Source organism: Tupaia chinensis, unplaced genomic scaffold (genome assembly GCF_000334495.1).
Source record: "Tupaia chinensis unplaced genomic scaffold, TupChi_1.0 Scaffold144262_1, whole genome shotgun sequence".
Lineage (NCBI taxonomy): Eukaryota > Metazoa > Chordata > Mammalia > Scandentia > Tupaiidae > Tupaia > Tupaia belangeri.
The window spans coordinates 2,935,940-2,956,846 of record NW_006204120.1 but is presented as its reverse complement, the minus strand read 5'-3'; the positions used below and the strand labels follow the sequence as shown (position 1 = coordinate 2,956,846).

The 20,907-nt window shown below is 37.6% G+C and overlaps 1 protein-coding gene and 1 long non-coding RNA gene across 2 annotated transcripts in view; one reads left to right on the top strand and one right to left on the bottom strand.

The window, feature by feature from the left end:
* The window catches only part of GPALPP1 (GPALPP motifs containing 1), a 43,897-nt gene that overhangs the window by 13,368 nt on the left and 9,622 nt on the right, over positions 1-20,907 (bottom strand). Inside the window, exons 2-6 of the mRNA XM_006166504.3 lie at positions 18,142-18,271; positions 17,281-17,394; positions 14,637-14,745; positions 5,581-5,712; positions 4,981-5,145 (exon numbers count right to left, since the gene is read on the bottom strand). Coding sequence (XP_006166566.1) covers positions 4,981-5,145; positions 5,581-5,712; positions 14,637-14,745; positions 17,281-17,394; positions 18,142-18,271 — 650 coding nt within the window. The remainder of the gene's footprint in view (positions 1-4,980; positions 5,146-5,580; positions 5,713-14,636; positions 14,746-17,280; positions 17,395-18,141; positions 18,272-20,907) is intronic.
* LOC102500573 (uncharacterized) overlaps positions 1-20,907 on the top strand; it is a 52,365-nt gene that overhangs the window by 24,226 nt on the left and 7,232 nt on the right. Inside the window, exon 2 of the long non-coding RNA XR_337105.3 lies at positions 9,788-9,924. This is a non-coding gene — a long non-coding RNA (uncharacterized LOC102500573). The remainder of the gene's footprint in view (positions 1-9,787; positions 9,925-20,907) is intronic.

Sequence of the window (20,907 nt, the reverse complement as noted above, 5' to 3'; positions counted from 1 at the left end):
GTTTTCTTTTCCTCTTCTTTTTACCTTTCTCACTTTTCTGCTCAGCCTCCACACACTGAGTTTCTAGACAGGTTTAGGTGCATGGGAGTCAAATATCTTAATACTTTTAGGGTCAGATTAACCCTCAATTTCCACTGAGTCTGCTGCACAAAGGGAGAAAAACAGTTCTATTTAGAGACTGAAGGCTACCTCCTCCTGCTTGCCTCTGAATGCTCAGATTTAACTCCAAAAACTAGGAAAAAAACATATAATCCATCAGATGAACAGTATCCACTGTAGAGGCACAAGAAATATGAGAAACCAAGAAAATATCTCTTCCCTAAGGGAAAAGAATAATTCCTTATCCTCCACAGATAATACAAAGGAATTCATGGAAATGTCACATAAAGAATTTAAAATATTCATAGAGACAAAGCTAACAGAAATGCATGAGAAGAGAGACAATGAACTCCAGAAGATGCAGAAAAGAAGAGATGAGTTTCATGAGGTGAGGAAATTCCTGGACAATCTGAAAGAAGAAATACACACCATAAAAAAGAATCAAATGGAATTGTTAGAGATGAAGGCTGTAATACAAGAAATCAAAGCCTCCCTTGAAAGTATTAAAAGCAGGTGGCGCTGCCACTTTAAATGAAAAGCCTAAGCTTCTGCCCCAAACTCTCCATCTGGCACAATACTGAACAAAGTGAGAATCCATGTGCATCTGAGGTAGACCCAGACCTGCCCCTTTAGCTGGAAAGCCTAAGCTTTTGCTCCAAACCTCTCCTTCTGGCCTAACACCAAGCGAAGCGAGCGGTCTCTGTCTCAATCACTCCCTCTACCTTTCTCTTAAACTTTCTCTTGCTAATTCCAGAATCCATGTGCGTCTGAGGTGGGCCAAGTCCTTACCATTTTGTGCAGCACACTAGGTTTCCGTTTTTTAAAGAATAATTTTTTTTTCACTTTTCATTAGTTTTTTGTTTTCTCTCTCTCTCTCTTTTTGTCTTTTTTCCCTTTTCTTTTCCCTTTCCCATCTTACTTCTCAGCTTCCACACACTGAGTGTCTAGGGAGGTCTAGGTGCACAGTAGCAAAACATCTGAATGTTTTTAGGGTCACAGAAAACGTCAACCCCTACTGAACTGCTACAGAAAGGGAGAAACTCATCTTCGTAAATCTGAATTCAAATCTCTTTCTGTGGATATCATGTTGTAAAACACAGTAGTAGAGGAGCAATAGGCATAGAAGTACCTTACAGTAAAGTGAAGCATACAAGCTTAGAGTAGCAGAAATCTCTAACAAATTAGCCAAATATAAATATACCCCTAAATGACTAAAAATCAGAGAAGAGAGACTACAAAGTGAACAGCAGGGAGAAATAGGGATCTGCACACACCTTTGAATTCTCAGTTAAAAGCCTGCAGTTCAGCCCAGGTACACCTATTCCCTAGCAACTGTGAGGCCTTTGTAGTATCCAGTTCCTTGGACAAAAGTGCAGGTTGCTTGGTGAGGATCAGGGAAACAGAACTGCAGAAATATTGCAGGTCATCTCTTCCTGCACACCTCTAACACTCTGCATTAACTCCAAAAAAGTAGGAAGTAACAAATAATCCATCAGATGACCAGAAACCACTGTGGAGGTACAAGAAATTTGGGAAACCAAGAAAATATCTCTCCTGCAAGGAGAAAGAACAGCCCTTCATCATCGAGACTGTAAAATGGAACTCGTGCAAATGTCAGATGAAGAATTTAGAATATTCATAGTGACAAAGCTAACAGAGATGCAAGAGAAGAGAGACACAAACTCTAGAAGATGCAGGAGAAAAGACACAAGTTCCAAGAGGCGAGGAAGTTCTTCTGTGATCTGAAGGAAGAAATACACACCATAAAAAAGAATCAAACAGAACTGTTGGAGATGAAGGCTGTAATACAGGAAATCAAAACCTCACTTGAAAGTATTAAAAGCAGATTAGATCATGCAGAAGATCAAATCTCAGATGTAGAAGACAGAACCTTTGACCTAGAAAAATTCACCAATAATACTGAGAAAATAACCGAAAAAACAATGAGAATAATATACAATTATTAGATACCATAAGACGCCCAAGCATCCAGATAATTGGTGTCCCAGAAGGTGAAGAAACTAATTAGGGCATTGACAATCTATTCCATGAAATCCTGAAAGAAAACTTTCCAAACTTAGAGAGGCATTCAAATATCCAGACCCAAGAAATACAAAGGACCCCAGATACAATCAATCCAAGAAGATCTTCCCCAAGGCACATCTAGCCAGATTGAGCAAAACTACTGACAGAGACAGGATACTAAAATTGGCAAGAGAGAAATGTCAGGTTACTTTTAAAGGATATCCCATCAGGCTAACATCAGATCTCTTGTCAGAAACAATGCAAGCAAGGAAAGAATGGGAAATGTATTCAAAGTGTTAAGTGAAAAACAATTTCAACCGTGAATACTATATCCAGCAAAATTATCCTTCATGTGGGAGGGGAAAAACAGACAAAAACATTGTCAGATAAACAAAACCTGAAAGAATTTATTAACACCAGACCAGCTTTCCAAGAAGTACTGACGGGAGTGCTATACCAGGAAAGCTAAAGTCAGACACACAGAAATAACTGTACAAAAAACAAGCAAGAGAACGGCTAGCCCAATGGTAGGGACAAGTCTGGGGTTGCATGTTAACTTCAGAGTTTAAATGGAAAGATCAGATCATAGTAACACTGCAAATTCAATAGAAGAGAGATTAATTACATGAGTCTGAACTGGTGAAATACAATTTTATGACTTTTGACTAAAACATTATATTTTCTTCTATGTTTTGATTTCCAGATTTAAGGATTTTTGTCTTCTTCTAAACTGTTGATAGTTTAATCTACCTACTATTTGAAGTGAATCCTAACTTTTTTCCTAGTTTTAAGTCTTAAGCAAATTTCTCTTAACATTTTTTGAGTTTGATCTATTAAAACTAAAATGGCATTTCTTAAAATTAAAAGAAAGTACACTAAAAAATACCTGTTTAATGACTGCAATAAGCTATATAGCCCCAGCTAGGTGCTACTTTATAGTATGTCCACTTTACTCACTGAGGTTTACGCCTAAAGTCAAATGTGAGTTCATAGATATGTATATATCAGCTGTGCTTGCTATTGAAAGTTTTTGGATTAATTAAGATCTTTAGTGAATCAATAAAATGTGAAAACAAAAAGGCTTGGTATCTGCCTTTTTCTATTTACAACTATAGATACTAGAGACAGGGTGGGAAGAGGGTAGGAAATGGCAGAGGGTGAGAGGTAGGGAATCAAGGGGGGGAAACAAAATACATAAGAAATAAGAAACGGAAAATTATTTGTTGATGATAACATGTATGATAATTATCTTTCATTGAGCCAATATACACTGTATTCTGGATGGAAAATCCCATTTTGTATACTGTATTGATGTACAGTGAATGAATGTAAATAAATAAATTAAAAAAAAAACCAGAAAGACAGACAAGCCAGATATATGTATATGTGTGTCTAAAATCATGAAGGACTGGAGAAATGGAGGAAAAAAGTATTGTGATGTGATCCTCCTCCATTTAGGAGGGGATATAATTTCTTTCTCTCTAAGGAGCCATGTGCCCTCTATCAATTAAAACAAATACGGGAACTGGCAGGTGGCGTGGTGGTTGAGGCGCTGGACACTCCCACATGGCTGACCATGGTTCAAGTCCTGGACCTGGTGGCTTGATTTCTCAATTTCCTCTCTCTCTCTCTCTCTCTCTCTGGTCAAATTAAAATAAATGAATGAATGAATAAAATTGAAAAAAATAATTATTAAAAAAATTAAAACAAATAAAACCACCAAACCTCTAGTATCTTTTTTTTTTTAAGTTTTTTATTTGCCATAGGGTATGTATGCTTGCTGGAGATAGAGAGGGAAAGTGAGAAATCATACCCTACAACGGATGGCCACACTATAACCCCTTCTTTTCCATTTCCCTCCCAAGATTTTGGGCATGCATACACATGCGCCCAGTATGATCTGAAGCTGCCAGGTCTAGGGCTTGAATTGTGGTCAGCCATGTGGGAGGCCAGCACCTTAACCACCATGTCACCTGCTGGCTCCCAATATATGGTACTTTTATTTAAAAAATTGCTAAGAAAGAATAGACAGGCATTCCACAACTAGTCTTTTAAGGTTTGTGGTTCACTTCTGTACTACATTCTTTGTTCTCTCTTCTGCTCCAATATGTGCTGATTCACTTTACTTTTCTATTACAATTCTCAGATTTCTTTTCATGTTTAAGAAAAAAAAAAAACTAATGATGTTGTCAAATATGCAAATAGGGTGCTAAAATGTAGAGACTTCAATATGTCATCCATATTTTACGAATATCTCACCACTGGGACCAGCAGATGGCGTAATGGTTACGTTGCTGGACTCCCACCTAGTCCACCACGGTTTGAGGCCTGGACTGGCAGCTTGAAACTGTGCAGGCGTAGGGCACAGGGCGTGTGTGCGTGCATGCCCAAGATCCTGAGAGGAGAATGGAGAAGGGATTGTGACATAGACATGCTCCCAGGGAGTGATTTTTCACTTTCTGTCTCTCTGGTGAGTGCATGCGCCTATGGCAAAAAACCCTCTCTCTAAAAAAAAAAAGAAGCGTCTAGAATGAAACTCTTTTTCATCACTTATTAGCTCTGTGACCTTAGAAAAGTTGACATGTAGAGTTTAGTTTTTCCCTCTATAAAATGAGGCCAATAAACCTATATGTCTCAGGGCTTTCTGGAGATTTAAATGAGGCAGTTTCTTGGGAAATAGTAAGCAAGCAACTGGTTATTTTTCCCTCCTCTTAACTTTTTTTTGGGGGGAAAATCCACCTTTTACCTACAGGATCATAATTTAAAAAGGATAATATTGTTAAATAATTTTGCCTCTGTCTTTTCAAAATAGAACTATACACAGAAACACACACACACACAAACAAAACCCCTTACTTTAGCCTTCCTTTCCCGGTCAGCTGGAGTATCTGTCCAGATTGATCGATCTTTGGATTTGTCATCAGCTCTTCTCTTAAAAGTCCTTGGTCCAAGACCAAAGTCTTTCATTTCTGGAGGAAGCTCAGTCATCCATGACTCTCTTGTAATTGGTTTAGGTGAATCCTTCAAGAAATGAAAAGTTAATGAAGAAAGTAACATGGAAAGTATATACATAAATATATAAAATACTGCACTGAGAAACATCCTGAAACTATGTTTCTCAATTGAGGTTTTAAAGTTATCTAACAGACTTTAATAGAAAGAACTGATGTTTTTGTCACCTGGTTTTGTACACACACACGTTACAAACACTTTATTCACATTTGCTATTCTTTTCACTTTATGTTATCTTTTCCCATACGGAACACTTTTAGGGACAAATTTGCCAGTCTTTTCCTTTATGTTTTTTGGGTTATCTAGTTCCTAAATTTTCTCTACACATACTATATGTAAAAGACATGTATTTTATAAATATCTTATTTTAAATGTTATTTCTAAAACTTAGATTTTCAATTTATTTAGCTTATTTCTTAATAGTAAAATGTTTTTAAAACTTACATCACCTCCTTTAGTCAATTTTTCTTTCATTCGCTGGGCCCTTTTTTCAAACTCCATTGTTACACTATAGTTAACTGGTCCTTTTGCAGGCATTGGTCCAACAATGTCTTCATCGTCACTGCTATCTGTTTCCTTTTAAAACAAGACATTACTTTTAAATCAAGAGCAGGACTATAGATTATAGAAAATGATCCTAAATTATTTGACGTTAATCAAAACTGACTACCCACAGACGATAACTCCAAAAGCAAACAATGTATTCCTGGCTCGTCACTGAACAACGAGGGGCCTTGCCTCTTCTTCCTCAAGTGCACAGGGGAAATGACAAATCCGTGGCATTGGACTGTTTCACCTCTCTTCCTGATGGACAGGGCAGGGGTGGGGCCTCAAAGTTTTTTCTCAACATAGGCACTTATTATCAATTGGTCAAAGCTAATACATCATTAGCATATGAAATGCTCTTTGGAATAAAATATAGGTAAGTAAGGCATGCTTGAGAGCTCCATGAGTCAATAAAGCCAGCGAAAATAGAAATGCTGTACAGTAATTCACAAAACATGGGCACCTATGAGTTAAATTCAGTTCCAAAAGTATCTTAGTTCCCCAAATATATAATAGTACCTTAATACCTGAATTCAATTTATTCATGTGAAAAAATTTTTTTTTGCTTTTTTTTTTTCATAGTGTATACTTGCCAGAGAGAGAGAGAGAGAGAGGCCTAGGAGGATGGTCACACTGCAATCCCTTCTCCATTCTGCTCTTAGGATTTTGGGCACGTACACATATGTGCCTGGTGTGATTTTCAAGCAACTGGGTCTGGGGCTCAAACCATGGTTTACCTGTGGGAATTAAGCACTTTAACCACTACACCACCTGCTGGCCCTGTGAAATCATTTTGATAAATGGTTTTTATATATGATTTGATGTTAGACACTATATACACTAGGGTTTAAAGGTTGTCCTTGAGAAAGGGGTCTCCAACCTCTGGACCATAGATTGCTGTTTGTCCATAACCTACTGGCTCCTACAGCTCCAACACACTGTGGGGGAAGGACACAGGTGAGTTAGTGAGGGTTCCTCTGTGTTTGCACTGTTCCCCATCGCTCACATTGCCACCTGGGCTCCACCTCCTGTCAGATCAGCAGCAATATTGTATTTTCGCGGGCACAGAACACTATTGTTGTGATAGTTTCATTTATATGGCATTGCGGTAGTGGTGGAAATGGGGCGCACGGTGGATGTGTCGTGCTTGGGTCATCCTGGGACCAAAACCCTCACCTATATCCATGCTGGAACTGTCTTCCACAAGGCCGGTCCCTGGTGCCAGGAAGTTTGGGGAACACTGTTTGAGAAGGGGTTGTGAATACTTTGACCAGCCAGCAAATAACTGGACAGATTCCAGTGCCAAGAGCCCAGACATTGGCCTCCTATCAGAGGATAAGCAGGAATTCCTGAGGCAGATGGCACCTTAACATTACCTGGGCTGGCTGGGCTGCAGAGATTACTCCCTAGTGCAAGAAACTTCCCAGTGACAGTCCTGATTTATTTGTTTTAAAACTGGAGAAAGGAATCTAGTATTTGTACTTAGCAAAATATTTAAAAACTGAAATAAAAATTAGCATAATTTGTTATTTTGTATAAATAAAGGAAAATAAGTAGTTCATTAATTCTTTATCTACTGATAGTAAAAAAATAGATAAAATAATTCTGTTTAAACTACTCTGTGCAAAAAGTCTATATCACATGTAACCTGAACTTTTTGTAAATAAATATTTGTGCACTCTGAAGAAAAAAATGGTCATCTTTGTGCTCCAGGAGAAGATTTACTAAGAGGAGTAACAATAACATGGTTGTCCTCCAGCTCTGATGGCAGTTTGGTCCTCTTACTTTTTCAAACTAGTAGGATCAGAAGTTCACTTATATTGTTTTCATATTCTCTACTATCCACTTAATGGTAATTTTCTGATTTTTTCCTTAAAAAAATTATTTATATATGTGTGTGTATATACAATATATACAATATATATGTGTATTGAACATATATGGTTCATATTAATAGTATACATAATAAACACACATATATATTGTATATATTGTACACACACACGTGTGTGTATATATATATACACACATACATATATACACACACACACACATACATACATACATATATATTGCCAGAGGGTGCATGCACTCATCAGAGAAAGAAAACCCCCAATGGTGTGTGGTCATGCTGCAATCCTTTTTCCTTCATTTTTCCTTCCTGTCAGGACTCTGGGCAACCATACACACATACCCCCAGCTTGCTTTTCAAGCTGCTGGGCCTGGGATTCAAACAGTGCAGTTACTTATGTGGGAAGTGGCTCTCTTAACCACTAGGCCATGGGGCTGCTCCAAATAACAAATAGTTAATAACTATGGCACACAATGCATTATTTGATCCTTGTAACCAAACTGTTAAGTGGCATTATTTGTTTCCTTTTTGAAGAAACCTAGGCCTAAAGCAGTTATTTAGAAAAGATAAACAGCTTATATGAGGTTATACAACTAGTATCTAAGAATCATATATTACAAGGTCAAGGCAAGAATTATTTTCTACTCATGACAACAGATCCTTCCATTATTTTCCTTATTTCAACTATCAGTGATTTAATTAATTAATTAATTAATTAATTAATTTTTAGAGGTTTTTGCTATAGGGTGTGTGCGCTTGCCAGACAGAGAGAGAATAGACAGACAGAAAGCAAGAGATCACCCCCCACGGGGATGGCCACGCCGCAATCCCTTCTCCTCCATTTTCCTCTCGGGATCTTGGTCACGCACGCACATGTGCCAGGCGTGAGTTTTAAGCCACTGGGTCCGGGATGCAAATCGCGGTCGACTACGTGGGAGTCAAGTGACATAGCCATTACACTAACTGCTGGTCCCTTAGTGATTTAATTTTAACTGTTTCTAGCTTATCTCTACACTCTCTTAAACATATTTATAAACTCCTACAGATATAAACACTACTGACATAAAATGAGCAGATGTGATAGATACCAAAAACTTTTAAAAGTTTAACAGTGGGAGAGGACAGTGGGTGGCATAGTGGTTAAAGTGCTGGACTCCCATGTGGTCAATCGGGGTTTGAGTCCCGGACTTGGAGGCCTGAAACTCACACCAGGTGCATGTGAATGCATGCCCAAAATCTTGAGAGGAGAATGGAAGAGAACGGATCATGGCATGGCTATCCTCCCCCCACACCCCCACTCCCCGCCTGGGTTGATTTCTCACTTTCTGTTTCTCTGGTGAGTGTATATGCCCTACAACAAAAATCTCTCTCTCAAAAACAAAAACAAAAACAAAACTATAACAGTGGGGGCCAGCAGGTGATGTAGTGGTTAAGGCAATAGACTCTCACATGACTGACCAGTTTGAGTCCCCTACCTGGTGGCATGATTTCTCACTTTCTCTTCTTCTCTTTCTGGTCAAATTAAAATAAATAAATAAAAAAATTAAATGAATAATTCTTAAAAAATACATTAAAAATAAAACTATAATAGATATGGCACCAATACAGTACTGGTACTTAAGATGATGGGATAAGTTAATGATATTTTTACTTTTATCTAGTAAGATATGGTTTTTATGAAGGTAGAATTTTAGTGTATTTTGGTAGGAGGATGCCTGAAATATTTAGAAATAAAGACCACTTATGATGTTGGGACACATAAACTAAGTGAGGAGTGGATGGGGAACAGAAGAACATATTAATAGAACATACACCTAACACATCTCATTGAAAATCATAAGTCCAAAACCAATCTAGATATTAAATAGCTCCCGTAGTCAACTGCAGTTCAAATCCTGGACCTGGCAGCTTAAAACTCTTGTCGGACACGTGAGTGTGTGTGTCCAAGATCCTAAGAGGAGAATGGAGGAGAAAGGGTTTTGGCATGACCATCTACCCTGGGGAGTGATTTCTCACTTTCTGTCTCTCTGGTGAGCGCATGCACCCTTTAGTAAAAATCTCTCTGTTTAAAAAAAAAAAAAAGATGCATTATTTCATCCAGAAAGATAATAGAAATTATGTACAAAACTAATTTATAGTTTGGGCTGCAGTGTTAGATAGATCTCATTTAATGCCTCATTTACCTTTGCACTAGCACTGTAACCTCAAGCATGTCAGTTAACCTTTCTAAGCTTTGGTTTTCTTTTCTTTTAGATGAGGATTATAACAGCTTCTACTGATAACTAGTCCTTTTGTCAAGAGAAGCCTTGATTTTGTTCATCCTCTTCAAAGTATACCCTTCCCAGGAAACTGGGACTCTAAACTCCTGGGGGAAAATGAATTCTAAGCCAGTAAGTTCAGTTTCATTCTTCTTGCCCAAATGACGGAATTAGGCATGGCTAAATGATACAATTTTGGTCAAACAAACATAAGGGTAGGTCTACAGGAAACCTGTAAACATTTTCCTACCTCTATAAAGGGGGCTCAGGAAAAGAACAATTTCCCTTCTGTGTCTGGACATTGCCAACTGCTTGTGAATCTTACAACTTTGGCAAGCTTCTTGGTATAATGAAGGCAATTAGCCTAAGAGGAATTAACACACTGTAGATAACAGAGCAGAAAGATGGGAGGAAAAATTGGAGCTCTCGATGGTATCATTAGGCTTCTGAATTAACCAACCCTCAAATGACCTTACCCTATGTATGAAATACATTTTGATTTTTTTTTTTTTTTTGGAGAGGGTTTCGCTATAGGGCACGTGTGCTCGCCAGACAGACAGAGAGAGACATAGAGACAGAAAGCAAGAAATCACCCCCCAGGGGGGATGGTCACGTTGCAACCCCTTCTCCTCCATTCTCCTCTCTGGGCATGCACGCACATGCACCCAGCATGAGTTTAAAGCCACCGGGTCCGGGGCGCGAACCGCGGTCAACTACGTGGGAGTCCAGCAACATAGCCATTACGCTAACTGTTGGTTCCCACATTTCCTTGATTTTGAGAACAGAGAATATATACACCATCAAGGAAATGATGTAAATGACCACTTGCTAACTAGGTAGGGTAAGACAAAGTCCCACGTTGAGTTGGCTTTCCTGTTCTTTGCAGCTGAGAGTATTTTTAGCTGATACACCAGCTCCCAGGATTGCTGTTTGGATTAGATTAAGTTCATGCTGGTGTTGTCCTTTGCAGTGTCTGGCTTACAGTAAGGGCTCAACAAATGTTAACCATTAGTATTACTCTGTATGCCTTAATTTGGGGGTATAGGACATGAGAGACTAAGAGAAATTTCTTTCTGAGTAACGACAATTTGAAAACTGAAAAGTTATGCATTTCGAAAAAGCTTTAGTTAAAGGCAAATTATAAACCAAATAAGTCAGAAACAAGAACATTCTAAACCAGTATACTATGGTGCAATCACCCCTTCCCCTTTTTTTGTGGCACAATTCCTTAACTTTCACACCTTTTGCTAGTAAGAGAAGCTAAAACATGTGGAATATGTACTACTGAGAAAATGATATAAACCACATATTTGTTAACTAGGTAGGTTAGGACAAAATTCTAAGAGTCAATAAAGGTAAATTATGCTACATCTTTGGAAAAAAGTTCCCAACTTAGAAAAATATATATATTTAAAACCTGCAGAAAAGTACGGAGTACAATGAAGACCCATATATGTCACTCAGATTCATTAACTGCTAACATTTTACATTTAACTTTCTTTTTCCTGTTTTCCCCTCCCTTATACCCTTCCTATGAGACAGACACATCAACTTTTTTCTCAACCATTTGAAAATAGACTAGACACAGCATGATGAAGCTCTAGATTGTCACTTTCCCAAGGACAATGGGTTACATTGCTCTAGTCTTCTTTATACAGACAGAGACTATGGTTTTTATGCAGGGAAGCTCAATTTAATCTTCTTTAGCTGTATGAGCTCGAAATTAAGGTTCTGGTCTCCAGACCCAAATCCTCTAGGATTTATGACTGGGTCCTTTAAAACTACTGTGGTCCCCTGCTATGTAAACTCAAGCTCTGGCTTTGAATTCTCCCAATGAAATTCACATCTGCAGATATACCTTTCTTCCTTTTAGACTTAGGTGTGTTCTAATTTTGTTGCAATAGATTGAGAATTCCTTATCTGAAATAGTTGGGACCAGAATTGCTTAAGATTTATTTTGGATTTTGGAATATTTGCAAACACATACTTAACGAGGTATCTAGGGGGTAGGAACCAATCTAAACATGAAATCATTTATGTTACACATACCCTGAGGGTAATTTTATACAATATTTTTGTATTGCAGCATTTTGACTGAGACCTCTTATATGAGGTCAGATGTAGATTTCTGCTATGGTATGTCAGCACTCAAGAGGTTTCTGATTTGGAACATTTTAGATTTTGGATTAGCTTCATATAAGCTACTTGTACTCTCTCAAATAATGTTTTCTGTTTTCTTTGCTGAGCTATCTCTAGCTCATCAATCTGCATTTTAGACATTTTCTCAAAGGAAAGCTTTTTTTAAAAAAATCATTTTCTGATTAGATTCCCATCATGGTTCCATTTATACTTTGTCTCATCTTTTAAGTCACTCATAACATTAGATGTTACTTAACATGAATATTCCTAACTCTCTAGTAAGTGTGATGTGGACAGAATGTGTTTGACCTATTTGCTCATTCAACAAATACTTCAGAATGTCCATTATATAGCCAGCACTGGTGATAAGACAGAAATCTCTGTCCTGGACCTGCATTCTAGTGGAGACACATTTCTAATAGAAGCACTAAAATTAATTCTATCTTTGGTGTTGAAAAATATTATGGAGAATATGAAAAGAGGGAAGGGGATATAAATAAAGGGGAAAAGGAACTAGCAAATTTAAATTAGGAGTTCAGATATGACTTCAGTGAGAGGGTGATATTCCAGTAGAAGACTGAAAGTCTAAGACATCAGCCACACACACACACACACACACACACACACACACACACACGTAAACCCTCAGGGGTAGGAGCTGGCGTGACCTAGTAAGGATACTGGCTTTTACTCAGAGAGAGGAGCAATTTGATGGGTGTGTTAGTGACTTTATCCGATTCCTGAGCGGCTGTATTGAGAAAAGGGAGAAGAGAGGAAAGGGCTAAATAAAGCATGGAGACCAATAAAAGAGGTGAAACATGATCGTCACTGGGACCAGGAGTGGGCAGCAGTGGTTAGTTTCTGGACGTTTATTGAAGGTAGGAATAGCAGAACTTGTAGATGGATTCATTTCTGGGACTATGTGCCTAACATATTGCAGGTGCTCTAGAAACATCTGTTGAAAGAATGAGCAAATTACTCTGAAGTTCATGATCTTAACCATTATATTATGTTATCTTTCCAAAACAACCTCAGTGTAATTGTTGAATCCTCAGTAAAAATGAACAGGAGCTTTCTTTTTTTAGCCTTTCATGTCAGAAGGCATGTGTGCATACATGAGAGAAAGAGAGAGAGAAAGAGAGAGAGAAAGAAAGAGAGAGAGAAAGAGAGGGAGAGAGAGAGCGAGAGCAAGAGAGTGAGAGCGAGAGCGAGAGTGAGAGAGAGAGAGGAAAGCACCTTCTAATGGGGCCAAATCATGCTGCAATCTTTTTTTTCCTTCCAGTTCTCCATCCCATCAGGATCCTGGGCCTGTGAATGTGCCAGGCATGTTTTTCAAGTCACTGGGGCCAAGACTCAAACCCTGGTTGGCCATGTAGAATCTGGCCTCTCTACACAATGCTTAAGTGCTACAGTATGGGGCTGGCCCAGAGTTTCTTAATTATATGAATTAATATACAGGAAAGCACTGCAGTACACTAGACAGAACAGATGATTTAAAGTCTTAAGCGTGGGGCTTGACCCATGGCTTTGACAAATAAAAATGTATAATACTGGGTAAGGTACACGAACTTCTTCGGTCTTTAGTACCTGTAAGATGGAGATAATATACATTTCTTTTTTTTTGAAAGTGTTTTTTTGCTATAGTGCGTGTGTGCTCGCCAGAGAGACAGAGAGAGACAGAGAGACAGAAAGCGAGAAATCACCCCCCCGGAGAGATGGCCACGCCGCAATCCCTTCTCCTCCATTCTCCTCTTGGGATCTTGGGCATGCACACGCATGCGCCCGGAGTGAGTATAAGCCACTGGGCCCAGAACTTGAACCACAGTCGACTGCATGGGAGCTCAGTGACATAGCGATTACACTAACTGTGAAGAATATAAAAATAAGACCCATATGTGAGAAAAATGCAATACAAATGATTAAGTATTCTATAAATCTCAACTACTGCTAAAGAAAAACACAGCCTTTATTCTTTACTTCAAAATCATTTCACTTGTCTTTCCATAAAATCACTATCCACAAGTGCATTTTTTATATACAGGTACCAGAGATGAGTAGCAGAAAGTTAATTTCAAGGTACAGACCATTATTTAAAAGCTCCTGGGTCATTCAGGTGGTGTGGTGGTGAAGAGAAGACACTCGATTCCACATAGCCAAGCCCCAGACCCAACAGCCTGAAAAACATGCCAGGTGCGTGTGTGTGTGTGAATGCGTGTGTGTGTGCATGTGGATGCCCAGAAGTCCTGAGAAGAGAACGGAAGAGAAGGGATTGCAGCGTTGTCATCCCCCATGGAGGTGATTTCTAACTTTCTCCCTCTCTTTCTGTTGAACACATGTGCCCTATAGCAAAACAAAAACAAACAAACAAAAAAAGTTCCTAAACTTTCTCTTCTCCAGGTCAAATCACAAGAATTCCTTAATCTTTCCATTATGGTCTGTTTTTCTAACACTTTAAAGTCTCTCTTTAATGATAAGAAACTGGAGATAAGAAAATGATAATGAATAGGTAAGAGTCTGTGAGGTTTTTGTTATTTATTCTAACAGAGTCTCAGGTTTGTGAACATCTTTGGATTTCATTAACCTATGTTACAATCCTAATCTGAGTGTAACTGAGTCTTATATTACATCTGAGTCAAGTGATTGCAGTCATTACTACAAGTTTTGAGTTTGTTATATCTTACTCTTTAAATGAAAATGTGCCCAACCTCAGAGTTGATATATGATGATACTTGTTGTCCTGGGTCATCTCTGCCTTTGTCACTTTTCTGTGTAGATTTAATGAAACCAGGAGGCAGTGCAGGACCTATTATAGGCCTGAAAAATAAAATGTATCTTTATCATTCTCCCTGACTTTGAGAGCAGTTTTCAGGATTCACAAAAATATTAAAGCCAGATAGTTACAAATACTGATGAGAATTTTATTTAACATGCTACTTTTACCAGTAGTACCTAGTATTTTTCTACTGCGCGTCTTTAAAAAAACTTTAAAAACCTAGCTTTTACATTTTAACTTTTTATTTGTTAGTCAATAATTAGATACTAAACTAATAATTCTGTCTTTGTGACATTAGCATATGCCCACTTCCTAAAAAGAACTATGAGGGGTCCTCAAAAAGGTCCTGGAAAATGTATATTTTGAAAATAATTATGCATGAGGTTCAAAATTTTTTACACCAAAAACAAACTTACACTTCAACTCCATTTTCCCACAAACTCTGAAAAGTTCCTTTGTATATTACACACATATATATATATTAAGTCTTTATGATGTACTAGAGCCTGTGAACATCTTTCTGTTTTGTACCTTGGCTTTCTTTCAGTTTTGACATTCACTATCTACTGAAAAATACCCGAGAGGCATTATAATTATAGTTAGAAGTGTTGTATAATTACTTAAGTAGAAATCGAGTTCTTCTAAGGTCATATATATAGAATAGCATGTGCATACAACAGATGTCAGCAATCTGTTGGAACATGTGCCATGGTGTTATAAAATCTATACACTGTCCTCACTGATAATCCATTAACATCGTGGAAATGTAGAAAAATGCAGCTACCTTCTCTGAGACCCATATGAGGAGGAAGAAGGCTGTGCTAATTACAGTCTAACCAACACACCTTACTGTTTCCTTAGAACAACCCTAGTTAGCGTAAGTCATCCACTTTCTAAGTGAGCAAAATAATGCCCAAGGTCAACACAATTCGCAAGTGGTCAAGCTGGAGGGTGTACCCTCATCTACTTGATGCCAAAATTCATTTTCTTTTGAGTTGCCCTATTGCCACATTCTAAAGGAACTGTCATCAGTTCAAAGGCAAAATTTGCTTGAATTCTGAGTCTTAAAAAGAGAGCCTTACTTTAGGCAGAGAAAAAAATAAAAGAAAAAATATATTTTCTACTCTCTCTCATACTTTCTAGTTTCTTCATCTTTGTTTTCATATCCATGTTATTTTCCATAGCAGCTACTGTACCAGTGTTACCAACACAGAGGGCACTAAAGTCCTTAGCTGAATTTTCCAGGTTGTACTGTGTTTAATTAGAGCCTCACACAGGCTTCCTGACAGGGGAACAATAGTACTGAGAGCCAGAAAGTCAGGGTTCTAGTCCTGATAATTTAATAACCTCTTGTTTTGGTGCATAAAACTTCTTTGAGCAAAATAACTGTGTATATAAAATTCTGGTGCTCTGGTTTGAATATCTGTCTCCTCGTAAACTCATGTTGAAGCTCAATCCCACTGGAAAAACATTATGAGGTCTCTGACTCCAATACATGCTACCAGCTGATTATTTCACACACATATTTTATCATTCCGAGAATATTATTCTGAAGAAAGAAATTCCTATACATCTAATTCCTATACATGTTTTCTTGAAAGGAATGTTATATCCCTGGGACCAGCAAACTTTCTATAAAGGGCCAGATAGCACAATTTAGTCTTCCAGGAACACATTTGGGTCTCTGTGGTATATTTATCTTAAAAAAAAAAAAAAAAAAAAGCCTCTTTAAACATATAAAGATCATTCTTAGTGGGTTGGCCTATCACTGTTATGTCTAAAAGGATCAAAATACATGGAATTAGGAGCTGCCCAATATGATCGTAAACTTGAATAAAAATGAACAATTTTTTTCTACTTGTTCCTATATATTATAATATTATGAATTATAAACAATTTAGTGTACAATTTTATATTCTGCATTTAACAATGTTATAATTCTAAGAAGTATTTACTATATACTCACTCTGTATCCAACATCATATAAGAGACTCAACACAGACACATACACATATACACATGTCTGCAAATATTAACATGAAATTTCAATCATTACAAGTCTATAAGGTATGTGTTATTGGCCTGTTTTACACATGACAAATTTGAGGTTCAGAGAAGTTATTCAAAATGCCTAACTAATTTGGCACATAGAGATTTGTTTCTTTTATCAAGAAATAAATAATGAAACAACTGAATTAGAGTCAGAATGCCAGGATTCTCTGCCTAGGACTACCACTAACAATGTGTATGACCTTATGTTTAAAAAGGCAGGAGAGGGATAATGTTCCACTCAGCCTACCATAAAACATTTTTGAGTATAAAATAAGAGATGTGTGAGTTTTTTTTTTTTTTCTTTTCGAGATGTGTGAGGTTTTAAATAAGTTTCAAAAGTATCATAAACATGTAAATAATGATTTTTCTTATAGAGAACAACTACTCTCCCCTGTGAATGACTTACTTCCAATTTTATATAAATATGTAAGTTAGAAAACAATTTTAGGCAACCTTTCAATGAGTTAACAGACACCCGTTGAAATATTTAGAAAAGACTGGCCTGAAATAGTATACATTATCACCTTGGAGGAGAAGCATCCGGCTTTTTAAATCCTGGAGGAAGGGCTGGTCCAAAAAATCCATCATCGTCGTCATCATCATCATCACTGTCACGATCCTTTTTTCTCTTCAGTTTCCTGAAAACACAGTAGTGTAACTTTACCTACACATACGTGTCAAATTATTATGACTACTATTATTATTTTTGCTATAGGACATGTGCATTCACCAGAAAGAGTGAGAAAAGTGAGGACTCACAGCGCTCCCTCACCCCGGAGATGACCATGATGTAATCCCTCCTCCTTAATTCTCTTCTCAGGATTCTGGGTAGGCACACACGTGTGATGGCCATGATGTCTGGAACTCCAACCATGCTGCTGGCCATGTGTGACCCAGTGCCTTAACCACCATGCCCCACAACTCCACAACTCTTATAATCTTTCAAATGTATCAAAAACCTTATCACCCAATAATAAATAAAGATCCAACTTCTTATTTACACAGAACCTTGGTGGGTAAGGCTATATTTGCAGGAAATTATTTATTTAAACAAAACATACCTAGGTATTTCAAATGAATGTAATCTTAAAAAGAAATGTAATTTTAAAAAGTAATTTTTATGGTTTATTTAAAATATTTAGTCACTTAAGTAATACCTTAAGGGCAGATCCTTTATGTAAGAAATTAACAGAATTCCTGGTATCTCCATAGCTACCCACTACTAGAATATATTTCTTAGAAAATGGTACAGTTTCCAACGAACTGTCATATAAAATAATTTCTTCCTGTGCGTTGTAATGTAAATATAAGATCCTTTTACTAGCTCTAAGTTCTGGTCTACTTATTCTAAGTTTGAAGTTTATTTTATTACTTAAGTAACTGACCTTGCAGGTGGACCAGTGTCATCTTCAGATTCTTGATTTCCTTCTTCATCTAAAGAACTACTGTCCTCATCGCTGTCAGATGAATCTGAACTACTGCTTTTATAATTAGGGGGCAGAGCTGGTCCTGCAACTAAAGAAGATTTGTTGTATTTGTCATAATTAGTAGCAACAGTTTCAATGAACCCTCCCAGCTGTTATGTTCACTTTCTTTTCTGAAATTCACAGTCCTGACTGTTTATCATTTACTATGGATTTTAACTTCACTTATTTCTATCTATTTACAGTAGTTTTGTTTTCCCAACTCCAAGAAGGTAGAAATCATGTTTTATACAGCCTCTTATGAGATTTGAAAATGTTGGTATACCCAAACTCATAAATAACCAATAACATAGAATCTTCCTGATAACATGAAATTCTTGCATTGGTTGGTGCAGCTGTCAAAAGAACTTCATGATTTTGTTTTCTTAAAAAGGGATATGGTATGGGACCAGCAGTTGGAGTAATGGATATGACACTGGACTCCCACGTAGTTGACCATGGTTCAAGTCCCGGATCTGGTGGCTTAAACTCGTGCTGGGCACAGGTGTGTGTGTGCCCAAGATCCTGAAAGGAGAATGGAGGAGAAGGGATTGCAGCGTGGCCATCTCCCCATGGGGGGTGATTTCTCACTTTCTGTCCCTCTTTCTGGCGAGTACACGCACCCTATAGCAAAAAAACCTCTCCAAAAATAAAGGAGATAGAGATGTTAGACAATATTTATGCAATGAAGCTAACCAAACAACAAATCTGTCATTCCATACACTAATATGTTTAAAGTCGAAATGATCGTCCTTGTTTCTAAGAATGACCAGTTAAAAAAAAACTTTATCGTCATCACTATATTTCTCAATTTTCTTTTAGAGATACTATTTTAATTAGAAACAAAGTTAGAGTCACTCTAAGGTTTACTGTTTGCTAGCAGAGACAGAAGAGAATAAGGAGGGTGTACTATAATGGGAACATTGGGGAGAGAATTAGGGTCTTCAGAATTTACTGACCATGTTGACTTATTTCCACTTTATAGCACTTTAAAAAAATTCTTTTTAAAGAATTATTTAATTTTATGTATTCATTAATTTATTTTAATTTGACCAGAGAGAGATACAGAGAGAATGAAAAAGTGAGAAAGCAAGCCACCAGGTCTGGGACAAGAACCATGGTCCGCCATGTGGGAATGTCTAGCGCCTTAACCACTACACCACCTGCTGGTCCCACTAACTCCCACTTTATATCTCAACAAGATTACAAATTACTGCATGGTGTCACTGCATGATATTATGATGTCCATGGGTACAACTGTCCGAGTTGATCCTGATCCACAGCATCACTATGCTCAAAGTCCACTGCCATGATTCCTAAGACTGGATGTTTATCAGACTCATCAAAATTAAAAAAAAAAAAAAAATTTCTGGGTCCTTTCCTTAGGAAATTCAATTTTCCAAAGGGCATCCTGGGAATGCTATACATTCAGTTAATAGTAACAAAAACTTTAAAATAATACATAAAAGACAGTATGTTGGGACCAGCAGATGGTGTATTGCTTACGTTGCTGGACTCCCATGTAGTCAATCACAATTAGAGTACCAGACCCGGCTTAAAACTCACGCTGGGCACGTGTGCATGCATGTCCAAAATCCCAAGAGGAGACTGGAGAAGAAGGGATTGTGGTGTGGCCACACCCCCCAGGGGTGATTTCTCGCCATCTCTCTGTCTCTTTGGCAGCCCACATACCCTATTGCAAATAGATCTCTTAAAAAAAACAAAAACAAAAACAAAAACAAAACCCACCATATGTCTTGAGTTCTTATATGCTATATACAGTTTAATAGATGTGTATGTAGCCTATTTACTTCTGATAATAATCCTATAAGGGAGATATTATCTCTAGGGTACAGAGGAGGCAACTGAGGTACAGAAAGGTTAGGTAACTGTCCAACTTCACACAACTGAACAGTGGACCTGGGATATGAGTTCAGGATCCGATTTCAGAACCTATACCACTGTTTTAGCCAACATTCCACCGAGTCAACATCCACCCATGCAAGAAACACTGAGTCAATACTTCTAGAAAAACAAACATAAAAAGGAATAAATAATATCAACTCAGGTAAAGTGCTACTATGAAAATAGGAAAAGGGTGACTGAATATGTGAGAGAATAATTTTAAAGACAGTGGTCAGAGAGGGACTCTCTGAGAAGAAAACATCTGGCTGAAGACTTAAATGATGATCGTGGCCATGCAGGGAAAGAACATTTTAGACATACGAGTAGCCTCTGCAGAAGTCCTACAGACAGAACAAGCTTGATGTGCTTGAGGGATAAAAACGCCAGTGTGGCTGAAACAAAGCAAAATGATAAGATGGAACTGGATAGTATAAAAGGACTCTGGTCTTAAATTCCAGCTCAGTCACTTACTAGCTGAGTGATTCGAACAGGTCACTTAACTTTCCTATGTTACACTCTTGCTTTGTAAAATGAAGTGAATAATAATTTCAGCCTCACAGTACTGCTGTGAGATTACACCAGTTAATACAGGTGAAATACCTAAAAATATCTGACAAATAGTGTTCAATGAATGCTATTTAGTATAGCCTTTGGTAGAGAAATTGGAATTTAATTACAACAGGTGATGTTCGGGGTCAGGGGAGACATAATCTGAATTACCTTAAAAACAAAACAAAACACTTGTCTGAAACAAACAACCTGTCTGCTTGTGGATAACAGACA